At 36.2% G+C, this 18,226-nt stretch overlaps 1 protein-coding gene across 4 annotated transcripts in view; it reads right to left on the bottom strand.

Annotated features, from left to right (window-relative positions):
- The window catches only part of ARB2A (ARB2 cotranscriptional regulator A), a 261,591-nt gene that overhangs the window by 231,097 nt on the left and 12,268 nt on the right, over positions 1 to 18,226 (bottom strand). For all 4 annotated transcript variants that reach the window (XM_064736334.1, XM_064736333.1, XM_064736332.1 and 1 more), the window contains 3 exons: positions 8,355 to 8,480; positions 5,026 to 5,127; positions 2,339 to 2,439 (listed from right to left, as the gene is read on the bottom strand). In XM_064736334.1, coding sequence (XP_064592404.1) covers positions 2,339 to 2,439; positions 5,026 to 5,127; positions 8,355 to 8,415 — 264 coding nt within the window. In that variant the 5' untranslated portion in view covers positions 8,416 to 8,480. The remainder of the gene's footprint in view (positions 1 to 2,338; positions 2,440 to 5,025; positions 5,128 to 8,354; positions 8,481 to 18,226) is intronic.

Genomic DNA, 18,226 nt, shown 5'->3' on the forward strand with positions numbered 1-18,226 from the left:
AGGATGATGTTTCAAAGCAAAGGCCTAAGGCCAGATTTTACTATATCACTTTACAAATCACTTGAGTGACTGCTTCTTAAGCTACCACAGTTTGCTAAACACATCTTCACCTTAGACTACAAAACAACTTATCAGAGGGTGATACACCACTCCAGTATTATTCAACGTTTGCATCAGTGACCCACTAACTTATGGCACAAAACAAGATTTTATTTATGTGAATAAATGCCAAGGAACAGCACCTCCTGTGTTCCCAAATAACTACATCAAAACCAGACAATGGAGCAACTATAAATCTGTGGCTTGTTCAAACAATTATGTGGTACTGAGCACCTAGTAGAAAAAGCCTGAAAGACAAATTAGGGTTTTTTTTCTCTAAAAACACAAAGTAGACAACTTAGAACAATTCCCTGTCAGATATCTGACCTTAAGCCTTCCTTGATCTTTACCTACCAATATAAACAAAGCACATTTTAAAAGATCATTCAAACTGGAACATGGAGAATGACTATAACTAAGGAAATTGTACAGCACAGATCACAGATACAAGATCCCTGGTCCCAGAAAAAGTGCACCAAAAAAAAAAATCACAAAAAGCTTTTCATACTACTGTGGGTTGAAGTACACACACTTTTCAGATCCACAGAATGTGAAATCTGCCATGTATTTCCAGATATGTGGAAAGTGTGGTGACACAGGAAGCTCACACTGATCTTTAGAGTCATGTCTTGTGCAACTCACTTATTTGGAAAATGGGAATATTTGAACAGTGCAGACACACAAAAACAACCATACACACAGGCCATCAACAGTATTTTTTCTCAGAAGAAGTGTGTATCAAGACACAGCACTACCCCTTATTTGGAAAAGTATACAAAGCGAAACATGTGAGAAGCACCTGCAGTAGCCCCACTCACTTTCTACTCCCTGCCACAGTTCTTGGCAAGAATGATGAGAATAAGGTAAAAAGCAAGCTTCATCAATCCCTGGCAACAAAGCTATGGCAGGACAAACAGCTGGGCAGCTGCAGCAGAGAGCCCAGGCTGACAAAAGCTGAGCAAGCAAGCAAGGAGCATCCCCAGAGGGCTGGAACACCTCTCCCATGAACCAGGCTGAGTGACTTCGGGCTGCTCAACCCAGAGAACAGACATCACCAGAGAGGCATTACAGCAGCATCCAGTAAAGGGGCTACAAGAGAGCTGGAGAGGGACTACTGACAAGAACATGGAGTGACAGGACAAAGGGCAATAGCTTCAAACCTAGCAAAAGCAGGTAGCTTTAGATTAGATGTTAGGAAGAAATTCTTGACTGTAAGGGTGCTGAGGCGCTAGAAGACTGCCCAAAGAAGCCGGGGATGCCCCAGCCCTGTCAGCCTTCAAGGTCAGGGCTTCAAGTACCCTCATGTAGTAGAAGGTGTCCCTGCCTATGGCAGGGGGTTGGAACTAGATGACATTTAAGGCCCCTTTCAACCTAAACCCATTCCAGGATTGTACGGATAAGGCACTTTTCTTCCTAAGGCACCATTACACATAAACAAGCCCTGCTTTCCTGCAAATGGGTATATATCTGCCTGCTGATGTAAAGAAGTGAATTGATTTCTTATTGTGTGCATAGCTTTTATTTTACCTATTAAACTGTAACTCAGCCTGTGAATTTTTCATTTTTACCCTTCTGATTCTCTCCCCTATTCCACAGTGAGGAGTGAGCAGGTAGTTATGGGGGGCTGAACTGCCTAGAAAGTACCAGTAGCATCCAAATACACCAACAGATAATTAAGCAATTAATCTTCAGATTTCTGTTTTATTTAGTGGTTCTTGGTATCTCCTGGTAACATGAGAAAATCAACCAATGCATTTATCTTCAGCCAAAAAGAAAATTGTCGCAGCTTTTTAATCCATGAGGTGACTAAGGTTAAAGAAAATACTGTACTGTATAATCTGACTTATGTAGGTAGATGATATTCTATTATGAAGATATACTAAAGTCAAAGAGTAATCTAAATCACCACATAAGCTATATAGCAAACAACAGAAATTACTGTTAGAGCATTAATATGCAGTAAATCCTGAAATACTTTATATTAATGACTGGAACCCCACTAAAACTTTATTAATGTATGCAAAAATATTGTATCTACAGAGAAACAGAACAAAATCCATAGCACATGAACACACAAACACACACATATATATAAATACCCACATATACATCTACACACACACCTTTATATGTACACATATACATGCACACAGATATTAAATGTATGCATATATTTAAATGCATACATTTAAATACACAGTGATATACATACATGCATGCACATGCACAAATTATGTACCTCTCCGAGGGCTTCATAGCGCTTTTGGTTCCATCTGTGCAAATCTTCACGATAATTAAAAACAAATGGCTCCCCAGTTTTAATGTGTCTTAATTGCCCTTCTGTAAAAGAAACAAAATCATTATAGTTAATATACTTCTTCATTAAAAGTAAGACACACTCAATTGCTGAAAATTTTAAATGAAGTCTACATCTAAAAATCCAGCCATTATGAATTCCTCCTCATTTTTGGTTATAGGCTTTTTAACAGAAAACAACTGTAGCATAAAAAATTGCACTCCCATTTTATTGTATATACTGCTAGACTACGCTAAACAGAAATTATGACAGTGAAATTGCACACAAATATCAAATGCTAGAGTACTTCACAAGACATATTTACATCTCAACTGCTATGAATTAACAGTGAAATGTAAACATTAGCAGTTAATATTTGATCTGCAGGTGATTGAATTGTAACTACAAATCTTCTAATTCAAAACTAACTGCATTATAAAGAAATGCAAATACAAAAGGGAGCTGGAAGCTGGTAGTAAGGGAAATATTTATCTTCAAGCTTAACAACTTTCTAAACTAATCTAAAAAGAACCATGTCTGCAGTTAGGGAAAATATCTTAACCCCAAGATGAAATCAAGTAAGACTTCCTAGATTTAGGATTCACTGAGACTACAACAGTAGAATAAAGCAGAATGCTTGTTCAGAGCAAAACTACACGCTACTTTTGCTCTCATTGTAACTTCCTGTAGTTGACCTTGTTTATAGCCAAAGTTAACGCCAAACCCAGCCACTTGTGAAGACATGGACTGTGTTAAAACAATGATAATAATAAAAAGGCAACCAGTAGGAAGCCAACTACAAGAACAAATATTTTACCAACAATGTTTCAGCCTATCAGACAAAACACAAGTTATGACAGAAAACTGCAGTGTATCAGTGAAACATTAAAAACTGTGATACGTGCCAGTAAACTCTCAAAGCTGAAACAAAGGTTCCTCTGTATTGTTTCCTCTTGGATAGAAAAAAATTACTTGGTTCATGTATTTACAAAACTTTTACACTTTGATTCCTGATGCTTTAAATAAAATGTTTAAGATCTGATGTCTATGTTATGTTATCTGACGTCTAGTAGTTATGCTTATCTGCTGATTTAACTTTTTTCCAGACCTGCCTTACCTCATGTACTAGATACCACGGAAGTATTTCTCCACAGTTTCCTACCCCTGTGTTGGGTTCAAACATCCTCCTTCTCATATTTTTCATAATAACTTTACTTTCAGCTGCTTCTTCTCAGATAAATACTCTTCAAATATGGCATTCATGAACATGAACTGACTCTCGCCACAAGTAACAAATATCTGCTATATTTTTCGTTTGACTTTCTGGAACCCCTGCCTCATTCAAATTTAAATAATCTAACAAAAAACTTCTGTACTTTTCCACCATAAAAAGAAGCATGATTAAAACATAAAAATACATGACTGAACATTTGAATTAAATATATAAAAGCAAAATGGTGACTTTTTTGCTTTGCTGACCTTTAGCATATGTAATAGGTTTTCCTCCTATTCCATGGAAGTCACTCAGGCTGTGAGGTTTAGTAATGGAATATTCAGTAAAATAATTCATTCCCCAAAATTTAAATTTCAGCCCTTTTTATCAGCCACATATGAACCATTAACTCTGAAGTCAGTAAGGAAGACAGACACTGTGCAGATCTAAAAATAAGGAGCTGAAAAGTGACAGAGCTGAACTCCTTCCATCAAAGAAAGAGCATCACTTTCATGACACTTTTAGTCTCTAAGTACCTACCTGTGAAAGCCATCAGGGTATTAAAAAGCTAAGTGTTGCATAAATGACTATCATTTAAAAGAACGCTCTTTTTTTTCCTTTAAAAGTGGAAGATGTGAAACAGGCAGATTTAGAAACTAAAGTTCCTCTGCTCACAGAGCAGGCACTGCAAAGAAGTAAAATTGTAAACATTCCCATTTGTTCTACAGGTTTTAAACAATCTTGAAAGAGTCACTTCTTGCAGTCCGGTATTACTTTAGTTCAGAAGTTCGTTTCTCACCTGGATTTTAAAATGCATGCACTGGAAATTATAAATACTAAGTCATTTAACACAGAGACTGAGCTAGCTGGAAGTACTTGCTTGCAGTTGTCACACACTTGGCTGCAATGTAAAATTATGTTCCATACCAGAAGAGACAGTCTATCATATTGCTTATTCTTCTATCAACATACATAGGTGTTTTCCTATTGGTATTAATGGAATAGCTGAGACAAATTATTATCTAAAAAATAAATTCTTCTGTAGAAATAAAAATTTATCAGGAAATAAAACATTCCTTAAATGAGTGACCAATCTTTAATTCTGATTTTTAAATGCTACAGAAATTACTTTCAGAATTTTTGTATCAACAACATTTTTGTAACAGAAAACAGGAAGTCATAAAAGTAGGCCCAGTACAACTCCACAACATTGTATGAAATGAGGGATTTTTTGTGATAATTGTATGAAATAAAAAACAGGCCTCAGATTTACAAGTCTATCAGCACTAAAGTTTAAAATTTCAATCCTAACAGGAAAGTATGAAATTTTAATAGGGACTTACAAGGTATAATTCAACTTTTGATAACTGCTCAACATTATTCTACATATGGTCTTTACAAAGCACGTATGACTTACTTTCATTAAAAATGTACTCAAATCCTTCCAAAGTATCAGGAAATTCAAGTGGTGGCTCATCTTTTTTCATCAGTTCATCCAAGTCTATTCTAGACAATAAATCTAAAAAAGGAAAAGAAAAAATACATAACGCATGCTGTGTCTTTTATTTCCTTTGTAAAACTAAAAACATGCATTTGCTGATATATGTAGATCTTACAGAAAGAAGAATATCTCAGTATTACTAAACACAAGACACTGTTATAGAAATCCTGTTCAAGGTTCAAAAGCTGGACTTCACTGCTTGTATACATACTCATTTATTTACTTATTTATTTACCTACCTATTTATCCCTATGTTAATCTAAAAATGTCCAGAGAAAGGGAAGCCACCAAAGACTTAGCGATTTGTTTCAATGATTCATTACCTCAATGTTAGAAAGTAAGTCTCTGAGGTATGCATCATGGTTTTAACATAAAGTTCTCTAGCTTCAGTTTCAAATAATTGATAGCATCTTAAATGCCTTCTTGAGGAGTTCAGATTATCTGAGGACATCATCTCACTGACAGTCACCAGATGTGTGACCACACCAGTCTTCAGCCCCTCCTTTGATACCCAGACTGTTAGGCCTAAATCCTTCGCTCAGCCATCCCCTTTAACAGCCCTCAAGGTAGAGAAACTTCCATCCACTTTACAGCAAGCCACGGCATACACATGCTTTTCACATTAGGACTGTATGGCCTGGTACAGCCTACATGCAGTCACCAATGCAAGTACACTAAAATTAGCATAATCTACATTCTTTACCCTAGATTTAAGGATTTACATTTAAGCAGAGGCAGACTTGTGGGGACATCTTTACATCTACCAAACAATTACTGCTACACAGGTAATAGTGTACAATGATCTCTTCTCAATGCATATCACCCACACAATGCAGTGCTATGTGTCTAACATATTTTCTGATTATTAATTAAAAAAAAAAAACAAAACCAAGAAGCAATTCAGCAGGATTGCACCAAAATACATTTTCCTACTTGTTCATCAGATGAAATTGAAGACCACACAAACATTCTGTTCCAGAGTGCTAAACTGACTTGAACTATAATTATTTCATAAATCAAGATACTGTGTGTTACCAAGGAAATACATTAAGTATTCCTAATGTTCTAAGTATATGGATTTTACCTTTATTATTATCCAATGCTGTAGCTCAAGAAAAAGAAAATCGTTTGAAAAGACTAATTTTCTTTAAGTTTCATTCAGCATTAACTATGTTTCCATCTTTGCATTACTTAAAATGATTATTTTTATATTTTGTATACCACTATTTTTGCTTGGTCTTGTTGCCAGTAGGCTACCCACATTACCTAAACTTAGGATTGACACATTCAACACTTTGGAATTTCTACTGTTTAAAATGTACTGAAAATTATCTTTAACATTCTTGAGAGTTCCTTGACCTACACTTCTACGACCCTTCACTTTACATTTATTCCAGCATCCATGATTGTCACCAGCTCTTCCTTCTGAGTGATTCCACTGGGCAAAGCCATCTGGGGTATGGTTGTTGAAATTCAACATCTCTCCAAAAGTATTATGGCTTCTCAATATCTCTGTAGCATCTAAATGTCTATATAACACCAGATACTGATTGGATGATTCTAAATCTGTCTTTGTCAGCCACAGCTCACTTTTACATCACATCTGTTTAACAGCAAGTCCCCTGAAATCCAATTCATGCAAGCAATTACGTGTTTGCTCTTGTACACTGTCCTTTGGAAGTTCTGCAGGACCTCTTTTGGTTCTCAACCAAATGATTTGGAAAAAGAAAAGAATTTTGTCAAAGTCTCCCACAACAGGATGTAAAAAATGTGTCCTTTCTTCCTTTGTACTTTGACAAGATCAAGGTAGCAAGTCTTTAGCACATCTTTCTCTCCTTGGTGAAGAGACTCCAGTGACACTGCATCCCTAGAATTTAATTTCACTTGAGTTTCCATACCATCTTACCATGATCTATTTTGACATGAATTTACACAGAAGTGTCACTTACTATACAACAACAACAAAAAAAAAAAAAAAAAAAAAAAAAATCAATCTCCTGAGTATCAAGGACCATAGTATATTAGGTATATTATTATTATGCTTATTCACAATAGGTACAGCTTGTCTTGTCATGACTTACAGCTTTCATCAGTCACTAAGGAGAACTGCACCTGTTCTGAGCTGAAACCACTGACACGTTCACTTTCTTCTTGTGCAACTTTTCAAATTAAAATTATCTAAAGTGTCTTACAGCTTGGCAATTCCTTCCAAATCTGATCTACCATTCTTACCTAAGGTCTTGGACTTTCTAACTCAATTTGAAATAGTTCAACAGAGTTGAAAACTGAGTGATCTGCAGGAGACCTTCTATAGGTAAATGGAAAATCACTCAATCATGTCATTAGCACTAATCCTTAAAGATAATTAAATTAATGCCATGTATAAAATGGGAATTTACTTCCAAAGCTGAACTATAGCTTCCTCAAAAGATACTAATTGAACAGAATTGGCACAAAGTTTTATAAAAGCACTACATGGTTTTCACCAAATACTTCACAAAAACTCAGTTGCAACTGAAGAAATGCCATCTATCATCACATGTAATGGAACACTGCTTTCTAATAATGCTTTGATAGAAATCCAGGATGTACACTTGAGTGGCAAACTATGTTATTTTTTCTCCTTTGAAAGACAATTTAGAATACAACTGTGCGATGCAAACACTTTAAATCAAGGTTTGGTTAGTTTACTTGTAGGTCTTACCAATTTCCTGTACTTCCAAAGCTGAATGCCACTATCTAAAATATGCCATTTATGTAAATTATTTTTACCCCTAAGTCATTTAGATGTGTTTATTTTTTAAAACATACAATGGGAACTTTATTAAACCAATATGGATATCAATGTCCTGAAAGCCTTTTCCCTTTTAGCACTCTAGTCCAAGAGCTTTTTAAAAGCTGTAATATGCTTTTAAAAACAAAAGCATCACGCAAATTAAATCAAAACTTCTGAAAACGTAAAAGTCAGTCAACTTTCTAAAAGGACAATGATGAACATTTTAAAAAGCAATGAATAGTTTATTCTGTTACTCCTTACCATATATCATTATGTTTTATACCATCTTATGAAAATACTGATAAATGGACACACTGTTAGACAATAAGCAGCACAGGTGGACTAAGAGTCTCTTCTAGTATTGTAATTCCTAAGCTCTAACTTATAATCATATCATATTATTTTCCTTTCCTAAACAATAATTTCTGAAATGTCAATATATGTAAAAAAAGGTAAAAAAGACTCATACCCTTTAATGCAGTGGTCTTCTCTTTTTCATCTGGACCTCCTTGCTGGAGCTGAGCCATCATTTACCCAAACTATGAACAAACTCTGAAATACTGAGGTAACTGTAGATTAATATTCAAAGGATGACCTGAAAAAGAACAAGAGTTGGAAATCAATAAATTTACTGAATTCTCCTTCAACAGCTCTTGTCTGCTACTGTTTACATCACCAAAAAATATTCTGATTGTTGTAAGCCCAAAGTCTGACCAAGTTCGGGTAAAGATTCAAGTTCACAAGAATGAACAATATCTCTCACTAATCCTTAAAGTACTTCTACGTAATCAAAACTACTCCCTTCATGATTCTATGTAGCATCAGTAAACAATAAGCCTTTTACAGAAGTGCAACACCTGCAAGTCAAAAACAGAAGGTACAAGAAAAACAAAAGACAATCAACAGAACTTCCACAATCTTTATGGATTTTCTTCCTCAATAACTCCACTTTGTTGTCATTACTATACTACATAGTTTTGTTTTAGTCAAGGTACAGGAAGCACACAATTTTAAGCCACTGTGATTTCCACAATACATTGCTGGTATTGAAATGCAGTGGTATTGTAAATGTATTAAAATATAAAGCTACATTTGTCCAGCTACAGAACAAATCTCCGTGTATTCAAGACAAGACTTTACATACAAAATCTATTTCCAAATTTCTCCTTCCGCAGAGAGGGCAAACCAGACATTCAAATCCACAAACTCTTTCATCTTGAGTCTGACGCCAAGGGAGTGAACTACCAAATCATAATTGCTTCTTCCTTCCCAATAAAAAGACTTCAGAGCATTGAACTCTTATTCCCTTAATCTTTTTTTGGTTCTTTGTTTCATGTGTCAGTCATTACCAACTTGTTTTATTCTTCTCCCTCATGTACTTCATCATTGATGAGCTTGTATGAACTCTATTGTAACTTGTCAAAACAGTAACAGGATTCACCAACTGTACTATTGGATCCCTAACACTTAGACCTGCAAGAAGGAACGCCAAAATGATTAAGTAACAGTAGTCCATTCCATAGACAGCACAAAAAAACCAACAACTTAGCATAATAAAGACTAGTTCTCTATTCTACATAGACAAAACCTATTAGACATTTTCTTGTATATTAAAGGAGCAATTGTATATTGTGTATTAAATACAGCAATTTAAGGAGGTGTTAGTTATTAACTAAGGAGAGGCTTTGAAGGATTGTTGTGATTTAGTCTTTTAAACTTGTGGATCTAGAAAATCCAATAATCCATTTTACAAGCTGGAACTATGGCAGATTTTGACACCTTCCTTTGTAAAGGTTGTTCAGACAAAGCTCATGGGAAACAGCAATACAATTTACAAGAGTCTTTATAAGACATAACTTCAAATGAGTTGGAAAGGAAAGGTCTGTTTATACTGAGTACTTCATAAATTATGACATGATTCCGTTAAAATGTGCATCTTTTGTCCAACCCTTCAGTGACCACTCATAACAGCAAAACCACTGCGATTTTTTGTGCATTTTCTAACCTATATTGTTGTTAATGTAAATACTGAAAATTCTTAATTATTTTTAATATTATGTAAATATTTGTGATTCAAAGGTTGATTCCCAGATATGGATGGTATTAAATATTTTCCTCAGATGCTTCCAAGCAGTCCATAGAAAAAAGACTACCAAATACAAAATCTTGTCCATCTTGTTTGTACATTTGCAACACAAACCCACTATATTCTACATAGTAGTATATTCTAATAAATTCCAGCATATTCTAGTAAAGCATATAGAAAAGAAAGTAATTTCAGTTTAAATTATTCAACATGCTAAAAAATGACAATAATAGTGTTTTGTAATAACCCAGATTAAAATTACTCTAGTCATATAAAATTGAATGGTTCTCCCTATACAATATTCAAAAATTCCTAATTTGGTATAAGTAAGTTAATGCGGTTCAGAAAATACAAACAGGTCCTCAAATATTTGTTGTTAGCCAAGGGAAGAAACATAAAATCTAAGTTAAAAGATTTACCCTGGAAAGTGAGACCCCACCCCCTGATCAGATAAATCAGTGCAGAGACCAGGAATCTTTGCCATTCTTGTCTCTGCCAGGGATACCATTCTTCCTTTATTAGATGAAGACCCTGCCACTGAGTAGATAACAGTTCAACTGCAAAGCTGAAAGCACCAGAGTAAATAAATCTGAATTTAGCTTTGTGAGGCAGAATTTACAATTCTTTTTGACAAAGTAAAAAACTGTTACAGCAGCCACTGGAGGCAGGACTTGATATCATAATGAGGATGGAACAAGTACACAGCACGTTATGCATTGTTTCTGTGAATACAGGATGTTTTGGAATCCCTCAGTGATACTTGTTTAATTAACTAAGAGAATAAATTACTTGAGAGAGTTGAATTATTTCTGTTCTTTGACAGAGAGGTGCCAAATCCACTACTGATGGTATAAAAATAAACAATGGAAAATTATGAAATTCTGAATGGTTCCATATAGGCAAAGCAGGAATTGTAGGCATTCATTTCAAACTGCAGTTTATTCTAGTTATTAATTTCATATCCCAGATCTTCAACTGCATATACTGACCACTTAACATAATTCCTAAACGCCATCAAGTTTCTTGTAATAAATACAGACTTTAAATGTGTTATGCTTAATTTTTTGATGTTCTTAAATGTGTTATTCAGACAATTACTTAGATTAGTCTTTTGAAAGCACCTCTGTGGAGTTTTTTTTATTAGCTACATACAGCAAGTATACTTCCTAAAGGAAAGTTACTATTTCACCTGAAGAAATAGTTACAGCAAATAAGTTTAGGTATATTTACTTGTATGTATCTTGTTTATGCATGAAAACTTACATATTCTGAAACAAAGTATCTTATACACATTCTGTGCCTCTTTAACTCCATTTGCTGCAATACTTAAAAATAATTTGACACAGATAGTCTTCTTTCATGGTTTCACATGAGCCAATAAGGCTGCATTTTCATTATACCCCTGCTTATGTAATTACAGAAACTGGCAGACTCAAAACAAATGGTCAAAAAATTAATTTTTTATAAACATACACATAAGAGAACATACGCGTACTTCATGTTGTTGCCCGTAATGTGGTATTAGAAGCTTGGACTACAGACCTTGTGATGGCATAAGTTGTATTTTTTTAAATCAAACTGATACCATATGACACCATATCATATCCATACAAATAGTACATATACGCAGGTTTCAGCATACTTAAAATACTCTTCATTGTGCAAATGCAGACATAAGAGTGACAAAAAAAATATTTTGCTCTAAATTAGCAATACCTGAAGCTAAGTCAATATGACAAATACTCCACAGAAAAGCTATAAATTACTGTAGCATTAACAAGCCAGAAATGAGAAAAAAAACATACAAGTATCTTCAAAAAGCACAAGTCCTTCAGGCTTATCTGGATACAACGAGGAGGTGTTATCAGAATGCTTCTTTGTACTGCACTCCTTTATTAAAATATAATAGTATGAGAGTCCTATTCTTTGTAAACTGGCATCCCAAGCAAGCTAGGAACAAGTATGGGTTAGATCTGTATAATGTGACTGATGACCGATTAAGACTCAATTCTTCTTCAAAGAGATGACTGGATCACAGTTTGCCTCAAGTCCCTAGTTGGTATTGTCTCAATAAAGCAAAAAACCCAATAATTTATCTTAGCAGTATTTTCTCTCTAATTGGATTTTCTTTTCCCACTTTAAGGGCACTACAGATGCATCAATTAAGGTTGTACATCACTTTCCCTCACTTAAAAGAATGTATTTTTAAGTGCTTATTGGTTTACCCAACCCAGCTCTGAAAGGCTGTTATTTCCAGTCTGCTTCAGATTAAATGGTTTTGAAAATGTCTACCTCTAGTATAAGAAGATTCAGAGACAGCATCTTATGGTCAGTTCTGATGATGTTAATGAGCAGCTACAGCACCTCCATGTTAAAGATGGCATTTCTACGTTTGAGATCAGAAATTTAGGATCAGAGGACCAGCTTAGTAGTATGTACTTCTTGCCATTAACTACCCTTAAAACCTGTCCTGCTCTGTTTAAGTTAAAATGGCCTTTCTCACGCATTTAGCACAGACTTACTAAGACTTACCAGAATTTCAAGAAACTTTACCTAGTTGTCCAGAGCATGTTCCATACCACTGCAAAAGGCAGAGGAAAGATGCACAGGAAGGGATTAATAAATGCTAGAAGGGCAGAAGTAACCGCTTAAAATACAAAGAAACTGGCAACAATCCTTAAGCCCCTGAATCTCAGTAGATCTGTGTACACTACCAAATGGTGGTAGAACTTGCTAATAAAGTACACAACAGCAGTCTGCTCTAACATTTGATATAGTAGCACAGCAACCACCTTCCAGCTTTATTTACCCCCTAAGTTCAAACAATGGATGACCAGGAGCCATGTGCATTAGCAGGATGTGTCAGCAACTCATTACACCAAGCGGAGTCAACCCAACTCCACACATTAAGATTTTAATGATTTTGGTTTAACTTCCTTGAAATGCTGAAAATTACCTTCATAAGAATATCCATATTAACACAAGCAGGAGAGTCAGTTTTCTTCATAGTAGCTTGTAGGGTTTGGATTTGTGCTGAAAACAGCATCATTAACACTCTGAGCAGTGTTTACTCAGCATCAAGGGCTCCCCCGGCTTCCATGTGCTGCCCTACCAGCAGGCAGGCAGGGGTGCACAAGAGGCTCGGAGGGGACACAGCCAGGACAGCTGAGACCAACTAACCACATGATGACACACAGCAATAAGAACTTGGAAAAGAAGAAACTGGGAATGTGTGGAATGATGGTGGTTGTCTTCCGAAGTTACCATTACATGCGATGAAGTTGTGCTTTCCTGAGGATGGCTGAGTATTTGCAACTCCTTGTTCTGCTTTGTTGGTGTGCACAGCTTTTACTTAGATAAAATTGTCTTTTTCTCAATCCATGAGATTTCTCACTTTTACCTTTCCAGTTCTTTGCCCCATCCACTGTTTGGAGACTGAAGGTGCAGCCAGAGAAGGACTTGCCCACCTACTGTGGCTAATTCACAACAACAAAACACAGTACTTTCTTAAATATGCAAACTATCAATTATCAGGTATACAGGACCCTACTTCTGTTGACCTAAACAGACAAGTACCTAATGAATCAGGCCATCAACTCTGGGGACAGAAAAAGTGACCCAGCAGTAGGGTGGGAGAATGCTGCCCAGAGAATCCTATTCAGAGAAGAAATATGCAGGTGACTTGTACCCAATGCCTGAAAGATAAAATGTTTGCAGATAACCTCTTTGTATATGTCTCATTTCCTGGGCAGGAAATTCAGCCTGGATTCCTACTTTAAGAAATAAAAAGAACCTTCTTTAGCTTTCCTAATCTCAGCACCTGAAATGAATGGACACTGATGAATAAGACATTAATTTCAAGATGCCTTCACCATCACCTTCCTCTAAAAAGTTGGAAGAAATCCTTCACAAACAGTAGATGTGAGGGAAATTCCAAAGAATTAATGTTTATGAAGAACTAACATCCCGCAACTGAAGCATCAGGAAAAGTCCATGTAATATGCAATAATGCTATAATTAGTGGGTGATTTCCTTTCCATTATTTAATGAGCCTATATCTTAGCTGATAAGGACAGTTTAAAAAAAAAAAAAAAAGAGAGACAATAAAGCAATTGGGAAAACAGTTGTGTGCCTATTTGTTCATGCTCCTTATTTACAGAATAAGGTTTTCCAGGCAGTGTACATTACAAGGAGTTATGAGGACTTGGTAGAACATTACTTCATAACGTAGCTGAAATTGCCCTGTGATAGTTTATAAAAAAACTGTGTTTGGATGAGATTCAGATGCTTGTACTTTGTATTGCTGGTTTTAATAGGATTTTGACTTGAAAGATGGAGTGGAGAAGACTGACTCTCAATAGCCTCATCTCTGCACATACTAAGCAGTTACAGGACAAAGCCAGAATTGGTTTTTTTATTGTCTTTTCTCAAGAAAGCCCATGAGTCAATTGGGAGAGAAATATGCCTCTGAACAGAGAAAAACTTGAAGACTATTAATAGAATCTTCTCTTACGAGAGACACCAAAGTAATCTTCCAGAGTGCCAGAGAAGAAAGAGAGAAAAACTGGAAAACTCTAGGGAAATGGTTTCTGCTCAGGCCACCACCAAAAGCTGCTAAAAACCCTTAGACATAGGCCTATATGTCTAGTACTGTAAAATTCCTTTTTTTCTCTCTCCTCCTTTGCTCTTCAGTAACAACACAACTTTATGAAGGATTGTCTGCCATGAACTGAAGACTCCTGAAAAGATCACATGCAAATCAGATGGAAATGCAGTGCATCCAGGTCTGTAGCCCAGATCTTTATAAACAGCAAGGTATTAGTGATTCTGCCTCAGACTCTGTGCTGAGAGGTGCACTAAAGGAGGTAAAGAAAGGTAAGAGGCACATTCAGTTTTCTAGAACATATCAGTTTCCTCCAACGTTTTCTAGAATGTGCAGATGCAAATATATATCACCACCTCACCTGACTACTCTGCATCTAATGCAAATACTGCAGACGACACAAAAATATACAAAACAGATGAACACTATGCAGAATCAAATCATACACAACTGAAAAGAGCATGCAGGGCTACTGAAGACATCAGTTCATCATCAAGTTATCTTATTTCAGAATCAGACTAAAAAGCCCAAATCCCCATAGTTACACACCTCTTCTTTGTGGCAACATCTGCCTCAAGAGATCTGCCATACAGCTCTTTCCACAGTTTTTCTTCCTGTAGAACACTTGCTTCTTCACTGTTCATGATTTCTGCAAGCTTTACTAATATAGTACCTCAACTGTCTTTGCTCTGCCCCCTGCCTGAGAGGCAGCATGTGCCATATGGCCAGTTGAACCAAGTACTGCTTAATTTCAACTACCTGGCAAGCAAAGCAAATAGCCCTGTGAAACACCTGCAGCCTTCAGATTTGCTTCTGCTAGATTGTCATAATATAGCACTACAACACAGATATATATACATATATTATATATAATTTGAATAATATAAATACATTATTCCTTTTAGCTCAATATTTAAATAATTTGATATTTTAATTCTGACTGCATCAAACTTGCATTTTTAGTTGTCTTCCATATCAGTACATCTTTTCTTTCATGTAACATTAAAAAGAACAAAAATAAAAAAGCAATACAAGTTTTATTTTCTTTACTGGTTCAGCTTTAAAAACTAAAAATACAATATTTATATAAAAAAATATCCCATCAAGTACCTGTCAGTAACTGTAACCACACTCATTTACATAGTTTGCTACTGTCTGATCTACAATCTTGCTATCTCAGTCCAGAGCCAAGCCTAATGAAAAAGCTGTGACCGCAGCGTCATGGAGTAGTCTAGGCAGGAAAAGATCTTGGGAAATTATCTAGTCTCCAACCTTCTCTTGGACCTTATTTCACTAGGTTTTAACAGGGCTTTAGATTAAGTAAGCTATGGTGCTGCCAAGATGAGCCTTAAAAATGAGGGAGATTCCACCATGCTTTTCAGAAACTTACTCCAAGATTTCCTTTTCCCTACACTGAGATGAAATTTCTGCTCTCACTATTCATCCCTTTGAGCAGAAAACAGCTTGTCTTTCACAGCTTCTCTATCTTCTGTGTACTGGATGACTGATGAAACCTCTCCAAGCTGTCTCTCCCATGAGGTGCTGGACCATGTACACACGAAGGCAGCGAAGCTGGTGAAGGGTCGGGAGCACAAGTATTATGAGCATTGCCCGAGGGAGCTGGGCGTGTTTAGCCTAGAGAAAAGAAGGCTCAGGAAGGCCTTCTTGCTCTCTACAACAATGTGGGGGTTGGGCATTTCTCACAAATAACAAGAGAAAATGGTCTCAAGATGCACAAAGAGAGGTTTAGATCAGATATTAGAAAAAATTCTTCTCTGGAAAGGCTGTCAAGCACTGGAACAGGCTGCCTGGGGTAGTGGTAGAATCACCATCCCTGGAGAGATTTACAAGATGTGTGGATGTGGCACTTAGGAACATCATTTCAGGTGGGACTTGACAGAGCTGGGTTAGCAGCTGGACTTGAAGATGTCTTTTCCAACCTAAACAATTTTCTTGAACTTTCTCCAAATGTTGAGTTCTCTAACACGTTAATCATCCTTCTAACATGCAAATCATCCTGGTGGCTACCCGCTTGACCTTCTCCAATTTTTCATCAATATCTCTCTTGAAATCAGGGGACAAACCAGACACAGCACCCTAGCACATCCCCTATCAATACCAGAGAATCGATTTGACTTCCTTGACACAAGGGCACATTGTTCAGTTTGCCATCCAGCAGCACCCCCAGCTTCTTTTACACACAACATCTCTGCCAGTTATACCACAGCCTGCTTGCTGTTTGAGAATTATCACTGTCACAGCACAACTTCACACTCTTAACTCTGTTAAAGCTTATGCAATTCCTCCTGGCCTAGTATTCCTGCATGATGGATTCCAGATGTCCACAAATGCAGATGATAATTATGACAATTATCTGGCTATTTCATTTGCACCTTTGATTTGAAAACCTGAAGAAAAAAATGTGGACCAAGCGCTCTCTTTTTATTTTCAATCCTTTTGCCATATATAGTCATACTTTTACTTTCCATGCAATAAAGCAAAATCCTTGAAGAAATCAAATTCTACTTGTTTGATGAACTACTTCAATGAGGCTATACAGATGCATCTACAGGACTGGTTTAGCCTTAAGCCTAAACACTCTGTCCTAGCAGTAACCACTAGAAGACATGGGCTAAAAAAACTTGAGTCATTCTAAACCAACATTGCAAAATTCTTTGTCCATTTTGTTGAAAGCACTGTGTTTCCTACCAGGTTGAAGGAATCCCTACTAATGAGAAAAACTGTCGTTAATTTTTATAAGTGCAGAAAATGATTGAGCAGGGATCAGCCCATGTACGGCCTAACACAAAGGTACAGATAAAAGCAAGAGGAGAATGACACGGGGAGATGCAATCTAGTTTGGGGGAAAAAAAATCATTATAAATTCCCCATTTTTTCTTGGAAGGTTCACAGTTTTAGGCCAGACAGTCCCTCAAAATCAACTACATTCTCTTAAACAGAGGCCTTCTATTTTCCTCAGCTACCAGTCTCTAAGACCAGTAATTTATGTTTAACTACAGCAGTTCTTACAGAAAGGCACCCATGGCAAAATTCAAGTTATTAAGAGCTAAACAGTCCATCAATTGCTGTGATTTCCGAAAGGCTAGTCACTGTCCTTTGTACTTTATTTCTGGCTTCAGGCTTCAGTCACAAATTATTGCTACACCTTTTTACGTTATGTTTTCTATGTTTCACTTACATGATTAGACACCACAGCCAAGTCTTATCTCTTTCTTTGGCTAAACTAAAGAAGCTTAACAGTCTCTTTCTAAGAAATTTTGATTCTAACCCAAAGTAAGTTTTTCCCAGTTTGTCTGTTCCATTCAATTCTTAAAATCCCCATTAACTGCTGTTAAACACAACTTAGAAATTAGAGTAGCATGGTAGCTGAAAAATATAGTAACTGCAACAGTGCTTACTGATAAACAAACTGTAACTACAGGAAAAGAGTACAGAATGCATTGAAATTATTTTTCCTCTAGGTCATCTTTTGATCAGATGGACAATGTTTCACCCTAAGAAGTCATGAACAATACACATTTTTACTAAGGACTAATGTTAAAATTCTTTACGTCAGTCTCTACAGCAGCTGATCATATTGATTCCCAAGAAAAAAATTAATACAAGAAAAGGAGAGATACATTAAACAGTG

The sequence above is a fragment of the Zonotrichia leucophrys genome, chromosome Z (genome assembly GCF_028769735.1).
Source record: "Zonotrichia leucophrys gambelii isolate GWCS_2022_RI chromosome Z, RI_Zleu_2.0, whole genome shotgun sequence".
NCBI lineage: Eukaryota > Metazoa > Chordata > Aves > Passeriformes > Passerellidae > Zonotrichia > Zonotrichia leucophrys.